At 51.2% G+C, this 20,630-nt stretch overlaps 1 protein-coding gene across 3 annotated transcripts in view; it reads left to right on the top strand.

The window, feature by feature from the left end:
• FAT2 (FAT atypical cadherin 2) overlaps positions 1 to 20,630 on the top strand; it is a 117,518-nt gene that overhangs the window by 80,255 nt on the left and 16,633 nt on the right. For all 3 annotated transcript variants that reach the window (XM_051844385.2, XM_008255280.4, XM_051844388.2), the window contains exons 13-20: positions 2,482 to 2,715; positions 5,000 to 5,383; positions 5,604 to 5,818; positions 6,768 to 6,905; positions 7,494 to 7,637; positions 9,421 to 9,618; positions 12,373 to 13,183; positions 16,470 to 16,615. In XM_051844385.2, coding sequence (XP_051700345.2) covers positions 2,482 to 2,715; positions 5,000 to 5,383; positions 5,604 to 5,818; positions 6,768 to 6,905; positions 7,494 to 7,637; positions 9,421 to 9,618; positions 12,373 to 13,183; positions 16,470 to 16,615 — 2,270 coding nt within the window. The remainder of the gene's footprint in view (positions 1 to 2,481; positions 2,716 to 4,999; positions 5,384 to 5,603; positions 5,819 to 6,767; positions 6,906 to 7,493; positions 7,638 to 9,420; positions 9,619 to 12,372; positions 13,184 to 16,469; positions 16,616 to 20,630) is intronic.

Raw genomic sequence — 20,630 nt, 5'->3', positions numbered from 1 at the left:
TAGAGGGAAAGGCAGTCATTGGCTCAGTGGTTTGAACTATCCTAAGAAGAAACGTAGGACGCTAAGGAAATATTTGACAGGTGAACTTGACTCAGGCTTGGGAGTGGGGTTAAGTAAAATTTGCTGAGAAAATGTCATTTTATGTGAGCAGTTGAGCCAAGGGGTAAGGAAGTCATAGGGAAGGGCATTCAAGGAAGAAGAGTTTATATCAGGATCTTGTTTTGGGAAAGTGTGCACCTCTGAGGACCAGAAACTGGGACTCAGAGAAGGGAGGGAAAGGGCAAAGATGAGGCCCTCAGGGAAGGGAGGGCCAAATCCCACCTTGAGAGACACGGAGGGAGTGGGCAGATGAGTGTCACGGCCAAGGACGGAATCTCCAGACACCTGTGCTGCAAACAGGGGAGGAGCCTCCTGGGACTGTGAGAGGTACAAGTGTGCTAAAACACATGGAAGCCTCGCCCAGGTGTGGCACCCAAGCACAGCTTGGTCATCGTGGCTGCCGCTGTCAGTGTAACCAGGGTCAAAGCAGAGTGGGAAGCAGAGAGCCCCATAGGCGAGGCCGTGAAGGCAGGAGAGGTGGGGCTGGGAGAGTCTGTGTCGAGGACAGCGTAAGGGTGTTTGCTTTGGAAGAGCAGTTCACCCAGGTGGGATTCCTGTCCTGCCACCAGAAGGGAGGGTTGGAGATGGGCAGCCCAGAGACCCAGGTCACAAGGTCCAGCTGCCAACACTTGGCTGGGAGCACAAAGGATGACCTGGAGATTCCTGAGTAGGGAGGAGAGTGCTGTCTGGGTAGATCCTTGCCCTGGCATGGGCGTGCTGGGTGACTTGGGCGGGTCACTTTATCTCTGCCGCTGTTTGCTCAGCTGCAGGATGATCACTGAAGACTTCAAAAGAAACACAACACCACATAAACAAAACCTGGAGGTTTTTTGAATATGGAATGAATTACATGATCATTGTACAAAATTCAAACAATGTATGTGTGTGTTGTATAAACTGGGAAGTCTGCATAATAAACCCCTCCCCCAAAGATAAGGGCTCCAAGTGCCGCCTATCAGACTTGTTTTCATGTATCCCCAATCTCTATATAATTACTTCATAAAAACAGAATATTATTTTTAACTTGCTTCTCTCTTTACTGAGCAATATTATTTTGGAGATATGACCAAAGCAGTACATGAAGCTCCATCTTAATCCATGTTTGGTTGCCCAATACTTTCATGTATAGCTAAATTACAATACATGCAACTATGTGCCCTTTTTGGAAGACAAACAGGATGATTTAAATATGCTGCTACTATAAACAATGCTGCAGGTAATGTCCTTACAGACATATGTTTTTTTCTTTGGGGTCACTATTTTTTAAGATTTATTTATTTAATTTGAAAGGCAGAGTTACAGAGAGGCTAAGGCAGAGAGAGAGAGAGAGAGAGAGAGAGAGAAAGAGTCTTCCATCTACTAGTTCACTCCCCAGATGGTTGTGATGGCTGAGCTACACCAATCTGAAGCCAGGAGCCAGGAGCTTCTTCCGGGTCTCCCATGTGGGTGCAGGGGCCCAAGGACTTTGGCCATCTTCTGCTGCTTTCCCAGGCCACAGCAGAGAGTTGGGTCAGAAGGAGAGCAGCCAGGACTTGAACCGGCACCCATATGGGATGCCAGCACTGAAGGCAGAAGCTTTACCTGCTATGCCACAGTGCTGGCCCCTAGGGTCACTATTTTATAGGAGATACATATACACGTGTATATGTGTGTGTATTCCTAGAGGTGAAATTGTGGGCCAAGGGATAAACACTTCTCAAATGTCGTCAGAAATTTCCTAATGGGCCTTTTAAAATGTTGTATTTGTAGCTTGCTGACTATCCTAAATTGGTGACTATTATGCTGCCACAAAACACACCTAACACCAGAGTAAGGGAAAGAGTTTATTGGGGGAAACCTGACAGACTGGAGGGAAGGGGCGAAAAAGGAAAAGAGGGAGAAGAAGAGTGTAAGAGAGAGAGACAGAGACAGAGGTCAGGAGACAGAAAGGGAGAGGGAGAGAGAGAGAGAGGGCATATGAGAGTGCGCCACGTGTTCAGGAACAGGTCCTTTTAAAACTTTGCGGGGGCGGGGGCAGGGAAGTAGGAGCAGCAAATCCCATTAGGATGGGGGTGGGGCTGACACCGGTGGTTAGGCCATGTGGCCCCCTGGCTTCAAGCAGTGGGGGTGGGGGCTAGAGTCTAGGATGGTGTCAGGGTGTAGATCGCGCCATAAAGACTGTGCCATTTTACTAACAGTGATGGTGGTCGTGGAGCATGTTTGAAAGAACTAAGGAGGTGGGTGGGTGTGAGAGGGTACAGGCAGGACTTCTTTCCTAACTTTGTTGCATAGTACTGACTGCTTTTCACTGTGACGAAACTCTGTGTGGTTAAGGTCGTCTTCTGCAGGTGCTCCGGTAATGCACCCTAGAGAAAGCTCAGCTTCTGTCATTTTTCTGGCCAGGGGAGCTGACCACATTCACAGGCCTGGACCGTGAGAGGAAGGATATATACAGCCTTGTTGCCAAGGCGACAGATGGCGGTGGCCGATCATGCCAGGCAGACGTGACCCTCCACGTGGAAGATGTGAATGACAACGCCCCACGGTTCTTTCCCAGCCATTGCTCCGTGGCTGTCTTTGACAACACCACAGTTAAGACCCCTGTGGCTGTTGTATTTGCCCGGGATCCTGACCAAGGTGAGTCTGAGAAGGATTGGAGGCCACTGTTCCTGTTCTGCCACAAGCTCCCTGGGTGGCCTAGGGTGAGTGAGTGGCTCTGTCTCTGGGACTGGCAAGGAGTGCAGCTCCTGGTTGAGTCTGTGGACACTTAAAAGTGGAAAATACCTGTTACAAGTTGCTGCTTAGGTGCTAGGTGACAAAAGGTGTTAGCAGTGTTTTGAGGCAGGTACAGGGCCATTTCAGCCTCATGTTTCTTCCCTGCCACTTACCCCCAGAGACCTTTAGATACGGTCATTGCTCCCTAAAGGCATTCTTAACACAAACGTTTCAGCAGAAATGCACCAATCTGAACTGTCCAAATCTGATTAATGTAGCACAAGAAAGGGACTTCCTCATTAGGCCTATTAAATTCCTTCATCAATTTTGTCACAGTGAAGTTCAACCACTTTCAGTATTTCATATTTTAATTCTCACGACATTATCTTCATTGGGCTTGTATCCCTTCTAAAATTTGCAAGGGAAATTGGAGTCATCCAGGAATATTTATTGCATATTGTACCAGTTATAGCTTCCACCATCATGAAGTGAAATATATATATATAGTCCAGTTTCCCAGAGTAAAATATTATAATTCAGGCAGGATACAAAATGCCCTGAAGGCCCAAGTAACCAGATCAACACAGGCGAATAACAATGATGACAAAAGTGAGATCAAGACAGCCTTCGGTTGACACCAGCAGAGTGAATTTAAGACTTCCTAGAGAAAGTGAGCTTGAGCTTGGTGTTGAAGGAGGTGAGAGACTAGGGGACGTGGGGGGAAGCAGGTGTGGTAGCAGGATTCCAGGGAAGGCAAACAATGAGTGCAGAAGTATGGTAGCTGGACCTGGGAAGTGTGTGTGTGTGTGTGTGTGTGTGTGTGTGTGTGTGGCCTGACAGGTGCAGGCAGACAGACTCTGTTGAGTGTAGCGCTGGGTTTGACAGGACAGATGCAGAATACTTCAGAGCTGGAATTCCCCACAAGCTGCTTCCTCTACTCCTTAATGGCAGCAAGGCCCTGTGGGGGTGCAGACAGACACTGTTGCACACCTCCAGGCACGGGAAGCTCCCTGCTTCCTAGGGAGCCGCTTCCTCGTGGGTTTATCCAGTGCTACTGCTCTAGAGCTGACACCTGCCCATCCCCATCCTGCCCTCTGCAGTCACGCGGCCCTGCCAGCCTCCTGTCTGTGACAGTTTCTGGCACTAGGAACGGGTGACCACCTGCCCCAGCCCCAGGCCTCCCTCTCCAGGGGGAAGAGCCCTACTTTCTTCAGTCACATGGTCCCAGTTCCACCTTCCTTCTGGGAAACATCCTCTCACCTTGTACCAGTTTCTCATCAGCACTTCACAATCATTATTTCAACCCAAATATTCCAGGCCTGACCCCACATCTCTGCTCCCTGGAAAAACAATGGTCTCTCCATAAAAATGCACACATGGGCAGTTGCACGGTATGTGCACTTCATAGATTATCCCTGCCACCTCCCCACCACAGGGACCTGTGTCCCCACGTGCGTGAGATGAGACATGCTTAGGCTCAAAGCCTGTGTTCATCCAACTAGGGGAGGATCTCACGGATGACCCTTAAATGTGGATTTTTTTCATGCACTGTAGCCCCTCTGTGAGCCAGCTGCTTCATCTGGCACACAGCCCAAGAAAACAGAATCTGAGCCAAGTGGAGAGACACAGCCCATTTATGGCTTACTAACAGCTTTCCACGCTACCTTTTTATGGAGACATGATGACGCACTCAAAGGAGGCTGCGATAACCATGCTGAAGTATACTCCTCATCCAGCTTCCCCCAGCACACCTCACACAGTCCAGTCCACTAACTGGGCTGCAAACCTCCCTGGGGCTTGAGCAGCTTTTATATGCACTTGTGTGTGTGTGTGTGTGTGTAGCACGTGTTTGTGTGCAGCTCTATGCCATATTATCCCACACACAGATCCGCAAAGCCAACACCCCAATCCAGACACACAACTCTTCTAGCACAACCAAGGACCTCCGTCTGGGGGTGGGGGTCGGTTATCTTGCACAATTTACATTTCCAAGCTGACAGGGGACCTTTATTCCCACATAACATGTTCAGATAGTTCTGAGAGGTTTGAAGACGGGACCACAGCCTGGCCCCAAGAATCTTTCCTTGCGCCTCTGACCCGCTAGTCTAGGTTCAGAGCCCATGCTTGGGCGATTCTCGCTCCGGCTGCACCCGCGTGGCTGCTGGCATCGTCCTCAGCAAGAATCGCAGCCTTGGTCTCCCCACAGGCTCCAATGCGCAGGTGGTTTACTCCCTGACGGACTCCGCCGAAGGCCACTTTTCCATCGACGCCACCACGGGTGTGATCCGCCTGGAGAAGCCTCTGCGGGTGAGGCCCCAGGCAGCGCTGGAGCTCACGGTCCGCGCCTCGGATCTGGGCACCCCCATACCGCTCTCCACGCTGGGCACCGTCACGGTCTCCGTGGTGGGCCTCGAGGACTACCTGCCCGTGTTCCTGAGCCCCGAGCACAGCGTGCGGGTGCCTGAGGACGCGCCGCCGGGCACGGAGGTGCTGCACTTGGCCCCACTCACCCGCCCGGGCGCTGAGAAGAGTGGCTACCGCGTGGTCAGCGGCAACGAGCAGGGCCGCTTCCGCCTGGACGCGCGCACCGGTGAGCAGCGCATGCGCCAGCCCCACTCCCGCGCACGTGCGTCTTGGGGAGCCTGGGATTCCTCACGCGCCGGGGTGGAGTTTGTGGAGAAATGGACTAGAAAGATGACGGGGGAGGGAGGGGTCAACAAAGAGGCACGTGTAGGAGGTAATGGCGAATCCGTGTCCCCGCCTTTGTGGCTCCAGCTGCCTCACTGTTCCGTTGCTTCTTGCTTCTTTAGGGATCCTGTATGTCAACCAGAGCCTGGATTTTGAGACAAGCCCCAAGTACTTCCTGTCCATCGAGTGCAGCCGGAAGGGCTCTGCCTCCCTCAGTGACATGACCACTATCCTGGTCAACGTCACAGATGTCAACGAGCACCGGCCCAGATTCCGGCAGGAGCTGTATGGCACGAGGGTGCTGGAGAGTGCCGTGGTGGGGGCCGTCGTCCTCACAGTAAGGTTCCGCGGCGTGGCTCGTGGGGCGTGGCCTCGGGCGTGGGTTCTTGTCTCGCCCTCCACCTTGTTATCCGCGAGCATGGCTTTGTATATCAGTTACACTGTGAACTTGGCTCTGAGTCACAGCTGCTCAGCCAGCTGTCTGTTGTGATAGAATGTCTCGGAGCTATTTGGTAAAATCCGTGCCGATAGAATGGGTGTGGGATAGGCGAGCTTGGATGAGAGAGCAAAGAGGTAGACTCCAGGGGCTCCAAAGCCAGGGGCTGAGGGGACATCGGGTCATACCCTTTGCATTTGAGTATGCAGTCGCTCTCGCTCGCTGCTTGTGTGGGTGAAAGCAGCCTTGGCATGCCCACGGCCACTGTACCCCTGCCTCTGTGACCCCCCATCCTCCATGCCACGTCCCCTGACATGCACCCTGTATGCAGCTACACAGACACATGTGCCTTTCCCCCGCTACCTTCTGGGCTTTCCCACCGCCGCTGGGCTCACAGGGTCTGCCCTGCCTGGAGGCCGTCTCCACTCCCAGAAGCGCTCCTTACCCTTCAGAGCTTCACGAATCTTTCTCTCATCTCCCGCGGTGGAGTGTGTCACTGTTCTCTGTGCTCTCATGGGCCTCCTCACCCTGTGCCCTGGATTACAATGACCTGTACAGTTAGGCGTTCAACTTTCTGCAGGCAGATTCATCTAGGACCATTCCTGCCCCACCCCCACCCCCCAGTCAGGCCCTAGCAGCCCATCAGTCTGAGTGAGTGAGGAATGAATGAATGAACCGCATCTGTACTAGGATGTAAGTGAAGAGACTCCCTTGGCAGGAATGACTGTAGGCCAGGGACTGCCAGCCCAACAGCGTCTCTGGGTCAGGGCCATACTGTTTGCTTCCACCACCCAAGATTCTTGGCTGGTCCCTCTTGACCTTCACTCACAACTACCTTTCCCCACTGAAGGTGTCAGCAACTGATGAAGATGGACCCCTAAACAGTGCCATCACCTATAGTCTTGTGGGAGGGAACCAGCTCGGGCACTTCACCATCCATCCCAAGAAGGGGGAGCTACAGGTGGCCAAAGCTCTGGACTGGGAACAGGTGAGTCTTGTAGGAGGGGGCCCAGCCTGAGCTCATCAGAGCAGAGAGGTGGGCCTGCTGCGGGCCACTCCACCTGACACTTGCCGGGGGGGGGGGGGGTGTCTCCAACTTGTTCCCTCTGTGGGGTCTCTGTGGACCGTGGGGCCTCCATGGACCCTGAGGCCAGGGCCAGAAGAGGGACTAGGTGACCCTTCGGCTTCTCTGAGGCATTCCAGTCCCCTCCCACGATGGCCAGGGCTCATCAGGTCGTCACAGGAGCAGTTGCTGTTTAATGGTGCCTGCTCTGGCCAGGCAGGTTGCTAAGTGCTGTTTGATCCTCAAGATGCTGTTTGATCCTCAAAATAACCTGAGGCAGTGGGTGCTGATGTCATCCCCACAGGAGCTTCTTCACTCCCGGTCTCAGAGCTGGTGAATGGTGGAGATGGAAATCCACCTCTCTCTGCCCCTGAGCCCTGACATGCTGCGCATGGGCAGCGGGGTGGCCACAGGCAGGTGTCTCCATCTGGTTTTTCTGAAGACCTTAGCAGTGAGTCGAGGGGCAGAAATAAGGGGGCTCGTGGCTAACTCTCCACTGGGTATCTCTGACAGACCACTAGCTACTCCCTGAGGGTCCGAGCCACAGACAGCGGGCAGCCCCCACTGCATGAGGACATAGACGTCGCCATCCAAGTGGTTGATGTCAATGACAACCCGCCCAGATTCTTCCAGCTCAACTACAGCACCACTGTCCAGGTAAGCTCCGGCCTGCAAAGGCTCTTCTCAGCCTGTTCTGTGTTTGCCTCCCAGAGGAAGGAGGCTCTCCTCAGTGGTGTCAGTCCACCCAAATAAGGCCTGTGACCTTGCTGCTGATAGCCTAGAAGACAACCCACTGCTGGAGGGAATTGTGGATTATGGGATTAGAAATGATCAGGCTCTGTGTTAGGCACTTCCACGCCCGTTGTCTCGTGTGAGGCTCACAATAGGGAATAGTCCTAGGATCTACTTGTGTCACCCAGGATTGTTCAGCTTTGGCCTTTTTTATGCGCTATGGATATGAGTTAGGATGCTTTGGCTGGAAATAACAGGTCGGTTGACTAAAAGTTCATTAATTAATAAGGACTTATTTCACATACTAAGAGGTCTGATGGTGAAAAATTCGATTTTGGTATTGGTTATTTTAGTAGGAAAATAGTAGCATGGCATTAGCTTAATTTCTTTGAAATTCCCTCACCTTCTCCCTCCTGGTTACAAGATGGCTGCTGCAGCTGCAGCGTCATACTCCCTTGCCTAAGCATCTTCAAAGGGAAATTAAAAGGGACTCCTTTTGAAGGATGTTTTTATCCAAGAAGACTTCTCAGGAGCTCCACCTGGTAGATTTCTCTAATGGTAAGGGTTGGATTACAAACTCACCCTTAAACCAAGAACTGGCACAGGAAATAGATTTTAGTTTATTTTTTTTTCCTTTTTTAAAAATTTATTTATTTGAAAGTCAGAGTTACACAGAGAGAGGAGTGGCAGAGAGAGAGAGGTCTTCCATCTGCTGGTTCACTCCCTGAATGGCCTTAATGGCCGGAACTGCGCCAATCCGAAGCCAGGAGCCAGGAGCTTCTTCTGGGTCTCCCACGTGGATGCAGGGGCCCATGGACTTGGGCCATCTTGTACTGCTTTCCCAGGCCATAGGGAGAGCTGGCTCCGAACAGGAGCAGCCTGGACTATTACGAGCGCCCATATGGGATGCTGGCACTTCAGGCCAGGGCGTTAACCCGCTGCACCACAGCGCCAGCCCCAGGAAATAGATTTTTGTAAGAGACTTAAACTTATCGTAGTCCATCTCCTCTCAGGAGGAGCTCATCTCTCTAAGGATATACCCCCTCCATGCATGAATGAAAACAAGGTTCTGTAGGAAAGAATGTCTGTTTCATTGGCAGCTATCAGGTTCTGCCCATGAGATTGCATTTGTAGGTGAGATTGCGAGGCTAGAAGGAGGGCTGACAAGCACTGTTAGAGCAAATTGGATTCCCCTGTGAGAGAATGAAGGCTGGAGTGGCACTCAGGGGCTGATTTTTCTCAGCTGAATTCCTAGTCATTTTTAAATTTGCTCGTCATACTACTTCTACTGTAATGGTCCTGGGCGCAGGCACAACTTATAGGTGTGCACTGATGCTGAAAATGACAAAATTCTCCCCTGTATCCCAGGTCCTCACTAATTTATATACATGGCTCATCAGCTATCACCTTAAGCAAACCACCTCTCCGCAGGATAAAGCGCTGGGCATTTAGCCACATATTTCTGCCAGCCCCAATGGTCTTTGTGTCTAAGACCCTGCTCTGACCATGGGGAGCTCATGGCCTAAGGTTGAAAAGTTGACACCTGGCTTAAAGGCCAGCAGGATGAATGAATGCTAGCTCTCAATTCAGGCACAGCCTGGGAGCAGTGAGAGGTTGAGGATTTATCCACGGTAGAGGATCGGGAAAGATGCCAGAGGAACACCAAGATTCACTGGACACTTGGGTGTCCTGTCGCTCTGTGTTGCAGGAGAACGCCCCCATTGGCAGCAAAGTCTTGGAACTGATCCTGAGTGACCCCGACTCCCCAGAGAATGGCCCCCCGTACTCGTTTCGAATCACCAAGGGGAACACCGGCTCTGCTTTCCAAGTGACCCCAGATGGCTGGCTGGTGACCACGGTGGGCCTGAGCAGGAGGGCCCAGGAGTGGTACCAGCTTCACATCGAGGTGAGAGCTGTGCTAGCCCCTGCAGGTGGCCTTGGAGACAGGAGCTATGCTGGAAAAAAGCACTCCCAGTGCTTCTGCAGTTAGAAGAAATGTACAGAGCTTTTATGTCATGTCAGACACGGGCCGGGTGCTTCCTGTGATTGCTTGAAAGCCTCACAGCACTGTTTAAAGCAGGTATGGTGAGCAATGGAGGCACGCACAGGTTGAGTTGAACTATTAGTTGGGGAGGGGGGGCTGAGTTGCCTCAAACCCCAGCACTCCGACCTCAGAGCCCAAACTCTTTATCTCTGCACTGTTCCTGCACAGAACACCCTCACTCTCACTCGAACTTCTTGACTTGGGCCAGAACAGCTCTCTGAACCCCAGGTGATAACAAGACAAGGGGGTGGTTCCTGTGCCTGTGGGCTTGTGATTGTAATTATGCAAACAATAATTGGATGAAGAAAGAAGTAATGTCCTTAAAAACTATGGTGAGGAAGTGAAGTCGTGAGAGACTCGGAAGGCACAGGGGACCCACGTATTCACATACACTCACCCCGTGAGCTGACAGTGAGTGGAGAGCTAGGCAGTCAGCTGTGGGACACGGGGGCAGGAAGAACAAGAGGAGTGAGGCCCCGGGTGCGGAAGAGCTTGAAGTGACCGGAGAGGAGCTCGGGAGGTTAGAGCTTGTGAGCCGCGGTGGGACTGAAGCTGAGGGGTGGGCTGGGCTGACGGCGGAGGCCTCACAGCTTGTGTGACCGTTTATTTGGGGTCCGAGTTGTGACTCTGAGACAGAGGCCCTGTTTTGACCGGTTCAGGCTGCCGTAAGCAAATACCATAGACTGGTGGCTTACAGAACACACAGTTGTTTCGCGCAGTTAGGAAGCTGCAAGTCCACAGTCAGGGTGCCAAGGTGGTCAGGCTCTTGTGTGGGCCTCCTCCACATTATAGATTTCTGCCTTCCTGTGTGTGCCCCTGGCAGAGAGAGGGCTAATTAGAGTTAGCCATCTGCCCCTTCTTTCTGTTCTTTGTTTATTCGAAAGGCCAAGATACAGAGAGACAGAGAAGGTGAGCAGCCATCCATTAGTTCACTTCCCAAATGCTTGGCCTTGGCTGAGACTGGGCCAGGCTGAAGCTGGGCGCTGGGAACGTGTGGGTGGCAGGAACTCAGTTGTTTGGACCGTCAGTGCCTGCATCAGAGGGAGGTGAGCTAGAGCCAGGAATGAAACCGTGGTGCTCTCCTGGGGGACACAGGCACCGTAACGGCTGGGCCAAGCACCCACCGCTCTGGGCTCTTCTTGCACAAGCGCTAACTCATTTACCAGGGCTGCAGTCTCACAACCTAATTACCACCACCCCACCCCCCCGAGGCCCCACTTCCAGATGTCATGACATCAGGCATTAGATTTCAGCATATGAATTGGAGAGGACACAAATATGGACCCCATGACATTCACTAGTAATAGTTAATTAGCTACAACTGGCAAAAGTCATCCCAATTATAAGCCTTGCCAGTCTAAGGGCAATGAGCAGGGGTCGGAGGGTTTCAGACAGGGGAGGGGCCCTTCTCAGGGCTCAGGAGGCTCACTTGGAAGCTCTGTAGAGAGAGAGTAGGTGACGGACACACCAGTGATATGAGTCATACAAGCTGGAGATGTTGGTGCCCAGAGCTTGAGGTGATGGTGCAGGTGCAAGAAGTGGGCAGAGTTAGTGCATATTTTCCATGTAACTAGCCAGTCGCTGGTGATGGATGGGATGTGGAGAGAGAAAGAAGAGAGGAGAATTGGGGACAGCTCTCAGATTCCTGCCACCGGGGAAGACAGGGCGGCAGTGCCATTTATGAGACCAGGGAGGCCCAAGGTAGGAAGTAGGACATGTCTGTCTGCCAGCTGTCTATGGGACACCCAGGTGGCAGTGTCTAGTGGGGGGTTGGGAATAGGAAGCACAGAAGACAGGGCTAGGGTAGGTAGAGGATCTTCCAGACCGAGAGCAAGAACATGATTGCTTAGGGAGAGGTGAGCAAACAGCTTCCTGACCTCTGTGTTCTGGCACTGGGCGGGGTAGGCACTTACTGACTGTTGGCGTTGTCACCATCGCATGTTTGTCCTGCATATCCACTTCCATCCACTGGGAGGCAGCAGAGACCAGCAATAAAAACAGGCATTCAGCTGCTGCTCAGGCGACCTTGAGCAAGTTTCTTTACTTTGAGCCTCTGTTATATCTTTTGTAAAATGAGAAACTTATTGGTGACCACCTCATAGGAAAGATAGCTATGATGGTGCGTTTAAAGCACATACTATAATTGGTATTACTGTTGCAGTTCTTGTGAGCTTCACTTGATAATGAATAGAAGTGTAAATCTTCACTCCCTCTCCAGTTTCATGGTAGAGGAGAGTCTCAGAGACTCTCCTGAGGCTTGCAAGGAGCCGGGAGAGGAGACTTCGCAACACTGGAGGAGAGAGGCAGGGCTAGGACGGTCAAGAGAAAGGGAGCCGGAGTCTCTGTGCCTGGAGAGACTTAGGACGAGGCTCGGGGAGATGTCACATGGGGAGATCGAGTTGTTTCACTGTGTGATGGGGGTATAATATAAACATAATATGAATCTCTTCCTCTCTTCTCTCCAAAACCAGTATATTGCATCCCAGTGCTTTTAGAATTCAACTTTTGTTTTTCAAACGCAGCAACATGCATTTGGGGTGCTCCCCATGACACCGGCCCGGGAGGGCCAGACCGGCAAGAGCTGCTCTAGATGATGTCAGTGTGCTTTGCCTACAGGTGTCAGACAGTGGTGTCCCTCCCCTCTCATCTTCCACCCTGGTCAGCGTCCACGTCACAGAACAGAGCCACTACCCACCGTCCGCCCTGCCACTGGAGATCTTCATCACCGTCGGGGAGGAAGAGTTCCAGGGCGGCATGGTGGGCAAAATTCATGCCACCGACCGAGACCCTCAGGACACGCTGACATACAGCCTGGTGGAGGAGGAGACGCTGGGCAGCCGCTTCTCAGTGGGCGTGCCCGATGGCAAGATCATTGCTGTCCAGGGACTGCCCCGGGGCCGCTACTCTTTCAACGTCACAGTCAGCGACGGGACCTTCAGCACCACTACCGGGGTCCACGTGCATGTGTGGCACGTGGGGCGGGAGGCTCTGCGGCAGGCCATGTGGCTGGGCTTCCACCAGCTCACGCCGGAGGAGCTGGTGAGTGACCACTGGCGGAACCTGCAGAGGTTCCTCAGCAACAAGCTAGACATCAGGCGAGCCAACATCCACTTGGCCAGCCTGCAACCTGCAGAGGCCGCGGCTGGTGTGGATGTGCTCTTGGTCTTTGAGGGGCATTCCGGAACCTTCTACAAACTCCAGGAGCTGGCATCCATCATCACTCACTCAGCCAAGGAGATGGAGCACTCGGTGGGAATTCAGATGAGATCAGCCATGCCCGTGGTGCCCTGCCAGGGGCCAAGCTGCCAGGGGCCAGTCTGCCAAGAGACAGTGCGCCTGGACCCCAAGGTTGGACCCACATACAGCACGGCCAGGCTCAGCATCCTCACCCCACGGCACCACCTGGAGAGGAACTGCTCCTGCAACGGTGAGCAATGGCCTTCCCCCGTTAGCCTGTGCGGTTGGGCCAGCTGTTTAACTTTCAGCATGGAGAAGCCATTGAGGTTCTGCAGAATGGTTCAAGGGAAACTTAAATGTGGCTAAAGGCAACAGATAGCCATTAAGACGGGCACTAGGCTCACTTTTATCTAGTTGTGGAGTAATTGCTGATTCCTGACCACTCTTTTGGAATTTTGAAAATAGCTTAAGAATGCAATAGGTAGTTTAACTTTGTGGCTGAGACCACAGGCTCTGGCATCAGAATATCTGGGTCCACATCCCAGCTCTATCATTCACTAGCGAGGTGACTTAAGAAAATTGCTTAATCTCTCTGTGCCTTTGGACTGGCTGTTATAGGGATTAAATGAGGTTAAAATCAAGTATTTACTTAGAACAGTGCGTGATACGTAGAAAGTGTGCCATAAATGCGCGACGCTCATATTACCACTATCATTACTACAGTCTGTTATCAGCTCAAGATCAACTTAGATTTAAACCCTATCCCCGTCACTTACTAGCTGTGTAACTGAATGGGTTATTAAAAAAAATCCCCTGAGGTTCAGTTTCTCTATCAAATTGCAAAAATAATAATATCTGCTTGCTGGAGTTGGTTTGCAACATGAACTACTTGCAGATATCAAAGCGCATAAGCCATGGCCAGTGCATGGTCAGCCCAGGCCCGATGGTGGCTATCACTCACGTGGGAGCAGTTGTCACTGGCAGGAGCCTGCTGTGTGCCAGGCTCTGTGCAGATGGCCCCTAAACTGAGCAGAATTATCAGCACCCTCTACAGTTGAAAGAGAGGAATGGAGAGTGTATTGGTTTGCCTGAAAGCGTGTGGCCTCCAGGAAAGCCTGGCTGTGCAAACAGCTGTGTGTGCCACCCTCAGACTGAACTCTTCACTGACAAGATCCACGCAGCAGCCTTGGCGTCAGGACCAATGCCCTGGGACAGCTCAGGAGCATCGAGGAAAGTGGTGTTGCCCTCCGCTCGCCATCAGCCCCTGCCCAGGTGTTCCATGCTTATGTCAGGGAAGTTCTCAGATTTGTGGACTTGCTCCAGGAGCCTCTGGATTTAGGCTGGTGGCCTGCTGTTAGCGGAGGAGGGGGCTCCCCTTCTGTTTGTCTCTTGCTCCAGAGCCTGTTACAGGGAGAGCTGTGGTGGCTGAAGGATCTCTCTCGACTGCCTGGCATTAGAGAGCGGAAGTTCTAAAGTTAAATGTGATGCAAAGCCGTCTGGGAGTTGTTGCTCCCCCTCTTCATGGAGGAACGACACTAAACCCTGCCTAGGCTTCATATCCGAGTCACGGCACCATTATGTCGCTCCCCCTCTTCATGGAGGAACGACACAGGACCCTGTGCTGTTCTTCTGTCTGCTTGGCCCTTCCTGGGTTTGCTGCTGGTTCTTCCCGGGTTGGCTACCATCCCTCCACCTCCGTGGAGGGGCGGGCCCCCTGCCACTTTCCCCACTTCCGCAGGGGAGCAGCACACCGCCGGCCGGCTCTCTCGGGGGCTGCACAGGTGTTCCTTCAGATAGATGTTCCCCCGTGCATGTTGTCTCTCTCCTCCTTTATAGTCCTCTTCCACCAATCCCAACTCGGCTGCCCACACGCCGAGTATGCTGCTCTCCTCCAATCAGGAGCAGGTCCTACAGTTTATTGGTTGAACTGGAGGCAGCTGTGTAGAAGCTGTTTCTCCCTTCTCAGCGCCATATTGTGGGAGAGCAGATGCATAGAATAAGTCTTAATTCCAGTAACTTAGTCTAGTCCGAGTTGCTCCCAGTTGCTCCCCACAGGAGTGTGTTTTACAGCCTACCTGCTCCTGGTTGCACCTCCAATTCTGTTGTTTAGAAGTTCTTAATGGAGCGTGGGGATCCCTGGGCTTGGCATTTAATTCTGAAGCAAGTGACCCAAGGGTCGCACTTTCAGGACTACTAGTTGGGCTCACTAAGCACCTTAAGGAGAGGGGTTTTTGTTTTGTTTTGTAACATGTTAGTCAATTACAGGATGACACACAGGAAATCGATTCATGTATCCTCACTGGGTATACACCTCAGTGTGTTTTCACAGACCAGATACATCTCTGCAGCCACACCTAGAGCAAGGGTCAGAATACGACCAGCAAGTCCAGAGCCTCCCTTTGGATCCCTTCCAGGCCCTGCGCCCTTCAAGGGGGAGTTTTTAAAACACAGACATCCTGGTGCCGCCCAGAATTCCTGAATCAAACTCTCCAGTGGGAGAAGGTGGGGTTCTGTGTCTTAGACTACTCCAGCCACTCCTGACAGGTCAGCCAGCTTGGGAACTCCTGATCCTGTTGGTCACAGCCACCACAAGGGACTTGCCACTGTCAGAGAACTTTAGACTTCTGCTGTCCTAGGGTTTAGCCTTTGTGCCTCAGGCTTCTGGGTTCTTCCTTCTCCTCCCTTTGGCCCTTGTTTCCTGTCTGTCCTCGGTGTCTGGGGCCTGTTTCGCTCGCCCTTTCCCCTGACAGCTGATGAGCTGGGGTTTTCAGAGTTTACCAGCTGAACTTGCTCCTCGGGCCGGAGGATGTTCAAACTCAGGAGAGCGGCGCTTCCACACGCATGCCCCAGAGGGAGTCCTGCAGAATGGTCTGTCTAGGGCGGTCTACATGAGAGTGAGCCTTGGTCAAATAAGCTTCAGAAACTCAGGTTCAGGCAAAGCCACAGCCTCCTGACTGTGCAGCTGTGCATTGCTAGTTGCTGAGGGAGACAGGAGGGAGGGCACGGGGCTGTGTCGCAGTTTGGACCACACTATCTATCTGTACCCCTCCCTGCCTTTATCACAGAGTGGCTCTTGAGCTGTCAGAATACTGCATTTGGAAAGTGCTTACTCCAAAGATTACACTCCTACTGATGCAAGGAGATACCCTTCAATCTCACATATGTGCAAACTCCTCTCCGGTTGTACCGCCTTCTTCCCCAAGTGATGTCAGAAATAACATAGAAACAGTTCAGGATAAAAATTTTGTTTTGCACACGTGATTGATTCTATTTCTGGCTTTAAGCTTACAGCTCTTGACCCAGGCTTGGGAACCTAAGGCAGAGGACCTTCCAGCCACAGACAGGTGTGAGGGTAATGGCTCCTGCCTAGCTGTGTGGTCCTACAAAAGTGATCACACTCCAATCCCAGCCTAGTTTCTTCATGCATAAAATGGGAACAGTGACTGTGTTACCCTAGGACTGAATGCGACAGCGTTAGTCCCAGGCTGCATGGGGAACACTTTGAGGAGAGGTGACAGCTCTGGCTGTTTCCACAGGTACTGCTGTGAGTTTCCGCGGTCAGAGTTATGTGCGGTACAGACCCCCAGAGGCTCAGAACTGGCGCATCCATTTCTATTTGAAAACACTCCAGCCACAAGCCGTTCTCCTGTTCACTAATGAGACAGCACCGATTTCCCTGAAGGTGAGGCACTGCGGGCCTGGGAGACTGCGGGTGGGTGAAATGGGGGTGGCTGGGGAGCTTGTGGGGCAGGAGGCCCTTCGAGGAGCCGTTTTCCTGGCAAAGATATCCCTGCACGGTTTTCAGGGATGCTGAGTGTGAGTTGGGCTGGGATGCAGCACTGGGTGGCCACAGCCACCCAACCTGGACGTAGATGTCGAGGGACAGCAGAAGTGGGGCTACTTGCTCAGTAGGGTAGGTAAAAAAGGTGGATGAGGCCCCCTATCCCTTTTCTGGGTCAAAGACCGGTGCTTCCTGGAGGATGGGGGACTGGTGACTGCTGGGGGGGGGGCGGTGCTTAAGCTGACACACCTGTGTGAAGTCGCAGGGAAACCACACGGAAGATAGGTGAATTTCCATTCTAATGGCATTTCAGTGCTTTTGTTGATGATAAATACATAGAAACTCGCCGTGTACCTGCCTGGTTTGAATACTTTTATCATGCAAGCCAATCTCCCATTGACAAAGAGAAAACTGACTTTGGCAGCTAGATTTTAATACACTTAGCACATATCTGTTGTGAACCTACTATATGGCAGGCATTGTTGTAGGTGATTGGGTCTCAGCAGTGAATAAAATCTCTCTTATAACTTGCACTCTGTAGGTGAGAAACTGGCATTAGACAATAAATCATAAAATTACAGAATTTGTCCACATTTGCTGAGTTCTATGTGCTAAAAAGAAACAAGGTTAAGGGAGACCAGAGATGAGGGAAGTTTCTGTTTTAAAAGAGAGAAACAAGCCTTCATTAAAATGATCGATCAGTAATTTGAAGAAGGTGTGGAAGTTAGCGCCTGTGGACATTTTGGGGGAACAACCTTCTAGGTAGAGGGAGTAGCAATGCAAATGCTTTTTTTATTTTTTAAATGTATTTGTTTATTTTAAAGGCAGAATGACAGAGAGAGACAGACAGAGACCTTTCATCTGTTAATACATTCCTGAAGTGGATGCAGTGGCCAGGGCTTGACTAGGCTGAAGCCAGAAGCCTCGAACTCCATCCAGGACTCCCAGATGGGTGGGAGGGGCCCAGGTACTTGGACCATCTTCCTCTGCTTTCCCAGGTCATTAGCAGGGAGCTGGAGTGGAAGCAGAGCAGCCAGGACTTGAACCAGCACCTCAATATGGGGCGCTGGTTCAAGCAGCAGCTTAACCCCCTGTGCCACAGTGCATGGTGGAAAAGCTTTTAGACAGGCGAGGGATTACCATGTTTCAGCAGCAGCCCTGAGTTCTGCTTGGCTCCCCTGAAGTGAGAAGGGAAGGCACTAGCAGTAGGAGTTGAAGTCAGAGTCGTAATGGGCTCTGAGCGTGCATATACAAGCCTCAGAGGCCATTGTGAGGACTTCAGCCTTCATTCTGAGCAAAACAGAGCATCAGAAGGTTTTGAACAGGTAACCAACAATCTAACACATTTTAAAAGGTTCTTGTTGAGAACAGACTTTAGAGGAAGAAAGATAGAAACAGAAAGACCCAGTCAGGAGGCTACTGCAGTGAGCTGAGTGCGAGATGCGGATGCCCACCAGGGTCAAGACAGTCACTGGGAAGAACGTAGCGGATTCTGGAAAGATTTTAAAGCTAAAGCCAACAGGACTTTTCAGTGACCTGAATGAGGAGTGGGAAAGAATGGAAGGAGAATTGGCCTGGGCAACAGGAAGGATGGAGCCGGCACCAGCAGACCCCGGGAAGGATACTGGTGGTGCAGGTTTGGAGACTGGTGGGAGGGGAGATGCGGAACTCCGTTTTGAATGAGTGAGTTTGAGAGGCGAGTCTGGTCTTGTGAAAGAGGTCCGGGCTAGAGATGGAGACTTGGGAGTCCACAGCGTATACATAGTGTTGGAAGCTGTGAAGCCGGTTGGGGCGCCAGTGTAGATGGAAGAGAGAGTAGCCTGAGGATCAGTCTTGGATGCGCTCCAGCATCAAGAGATCTGGGGGATCGTAGAGAAGAATCCAACAAAGGAGGCTGAAAATGAGCAACCAGAGATGTTGCAGGAAAAACCAAGAGATGATTATGTCTAGGAAGCCACGTGATGAACAGGCATCCAGAAGGCAGGCGTGACCGACCGGCCAGGTGACACGCTGCTGAGGGGACACGTGGGATGGGAGTGACACTAGCGTTGGATTTGGTGACACAGAGGTCACTGAATGCCTGGCACTGGTGGTTCCGGTGGAGTGGTGGGTGGGAGAAGAATTTTACTGCAAAGGGGAAACAAAATGATGTCGAGTTCAAAACAACCTTTTTTAAACAAAAATAGAGTAGTAACAGCTTCAGGAGGTAGGGTGTGGGGGTGGGATCCAGTGTGTAAATGGAGAGACTGCTTGTAGCCAAGGTGGGTGGGCGTGCTGGTGACACTGCCTGCAGTTGTGCATTGGATGGCTCCCACGAGGATGGAGAGAGAAGTCATGTATGCAGTCTTCTGGGTGGGTGAATGGACTGAAGAAGACAGAACTGCTGGGCAGTGTTAAGGGCTCATTTGAGATTCATGGTCATGAAATTAGGCAGAGAACAATAAGCAAGGCTCTGCTTCTCTCCAGTCAAGTTCAGCTCCATGTCTGAATAGGGTAGGTGGAGAGTTGGAATTTTTTCATAGTAATGAGTTTGCAGAGTGTATCAGAACAGTTTATTACTATAATGAAATACCTGAGACAGCCTGACTTTACAAAGAGGTTTGTTTTACCTCACAGTTCTAAATTCAAGTCTAAGATCAGGCGGCCCTACTGGTCTGGCCTCTGGGGAGGGTGGTAAATGACAGTGGCGAGCAGGAGAAAGGAAGACTCACATGGGAAGCCAGGAAGCAGTGGGTGGGCCCAAATTCATTTTCTGTCCACCTTCTCATGAGAACTCTAGAGGTCAAAGAAATTGCATTCTGACAGCACACCCCTATGAACTAAAACTTCCCGTTAGGCCCCAGCTTCTCAAGGTTCTACCTCCTCCCATTAGCACCACCTGGGGACTAAGTATTTAATACACAGGCCGTTGGCTGACCTGCAACAGCCAAATTAATACCCAAACCATGGCAGCATGTGAGTTCTATGAATTAAGAGAGACCAGAAGTCAAGAGCAGATGAAGGGAATGGTTAGGCTGGTAGACTACAGGATTTAAGCTTGCTAAGAAGAGAAGCAAGGACGTTACCAACGGGACAGGTGGTGCAAACAGGTGTGGTCAGCAGATTTGTGGGCTGGGTTGGGGAAAAGGAATGTTCTGATTGCAACATTTTGTTTGAATTTCACTTATTTTTTTTTTTTTTAAAAAGATTTTATTTACTTGAAAGGCAGAGTTATAGAGAGAAGGAGAGATATAGACACACACATAAACACACACAAACAGAAAGAGAGAGAGAGAGAGAGAGAGAGAACGAACACACTGTTTCACTCTCCAAAAGGCCAAAATGGCCTGGGCTGGGCCAGGCCAAAGCCAGGAGCACAGAACTCCATCCAGGTCTCTCACGTGGGTAGCAGGGGCCCAAGTACTTGGGCCATTTTGCACTGCTTTTCCAGGCACATTAGCAGGGGACTGGATAGGAGGTGGAGCAGCCAGGACTCAAACTGGCACTCATATGGGATGCCAGCATCGCAGAAGGCAGCTTAGCTCACTGTGTCATAACACCAGCCCTGTTAATACCTTGTTTGATAGCAAGTGATACTGAGTTTTTATTTATAGTAATATTTTTGAAAATATTATTTCCTTACATATACCAGAAAACTTTCATTTAGTTGGATTATAAGTACTGACATTTTCAGTATTGGAAATTAAAATGGAAATTATAAAAGAATTTATTTTTTCATTCAAACATAAAAATCCTAATACATGTTAGGATAAATACTATACTTTCATGAAAAAAATGGTCACATTTTCCAAAATAAGATAAAAGAATGGCATCGCTTCTCATGTTTGCAGGTTTGTCTTGTTCTGACTTGGTGACGGCTGCTGTCTTCTCATTCACTGGTGGTCGCACGTGTCTGGAAAACCACACTGTATGCTTG

Source organism: Oryctolagus cuniculus, chromosome 6 (assembly GCF_964237555.1).
Source record: "Oryctolagus cuniculus chromosome 6, mOryCun1.1, whole genome shotgun sequence".
Lineage (NCBI taxonomy): Eukaryota > Metazoa > Chordata > Mammalia > Lagomorpha > Leporidae > Oryctolagus > Oryctolagus cuniculus.
Note: the sequence above shows the minus strand (reverse complement) of the source record. Positions and strands in the feature narration are given on the sequence as shown.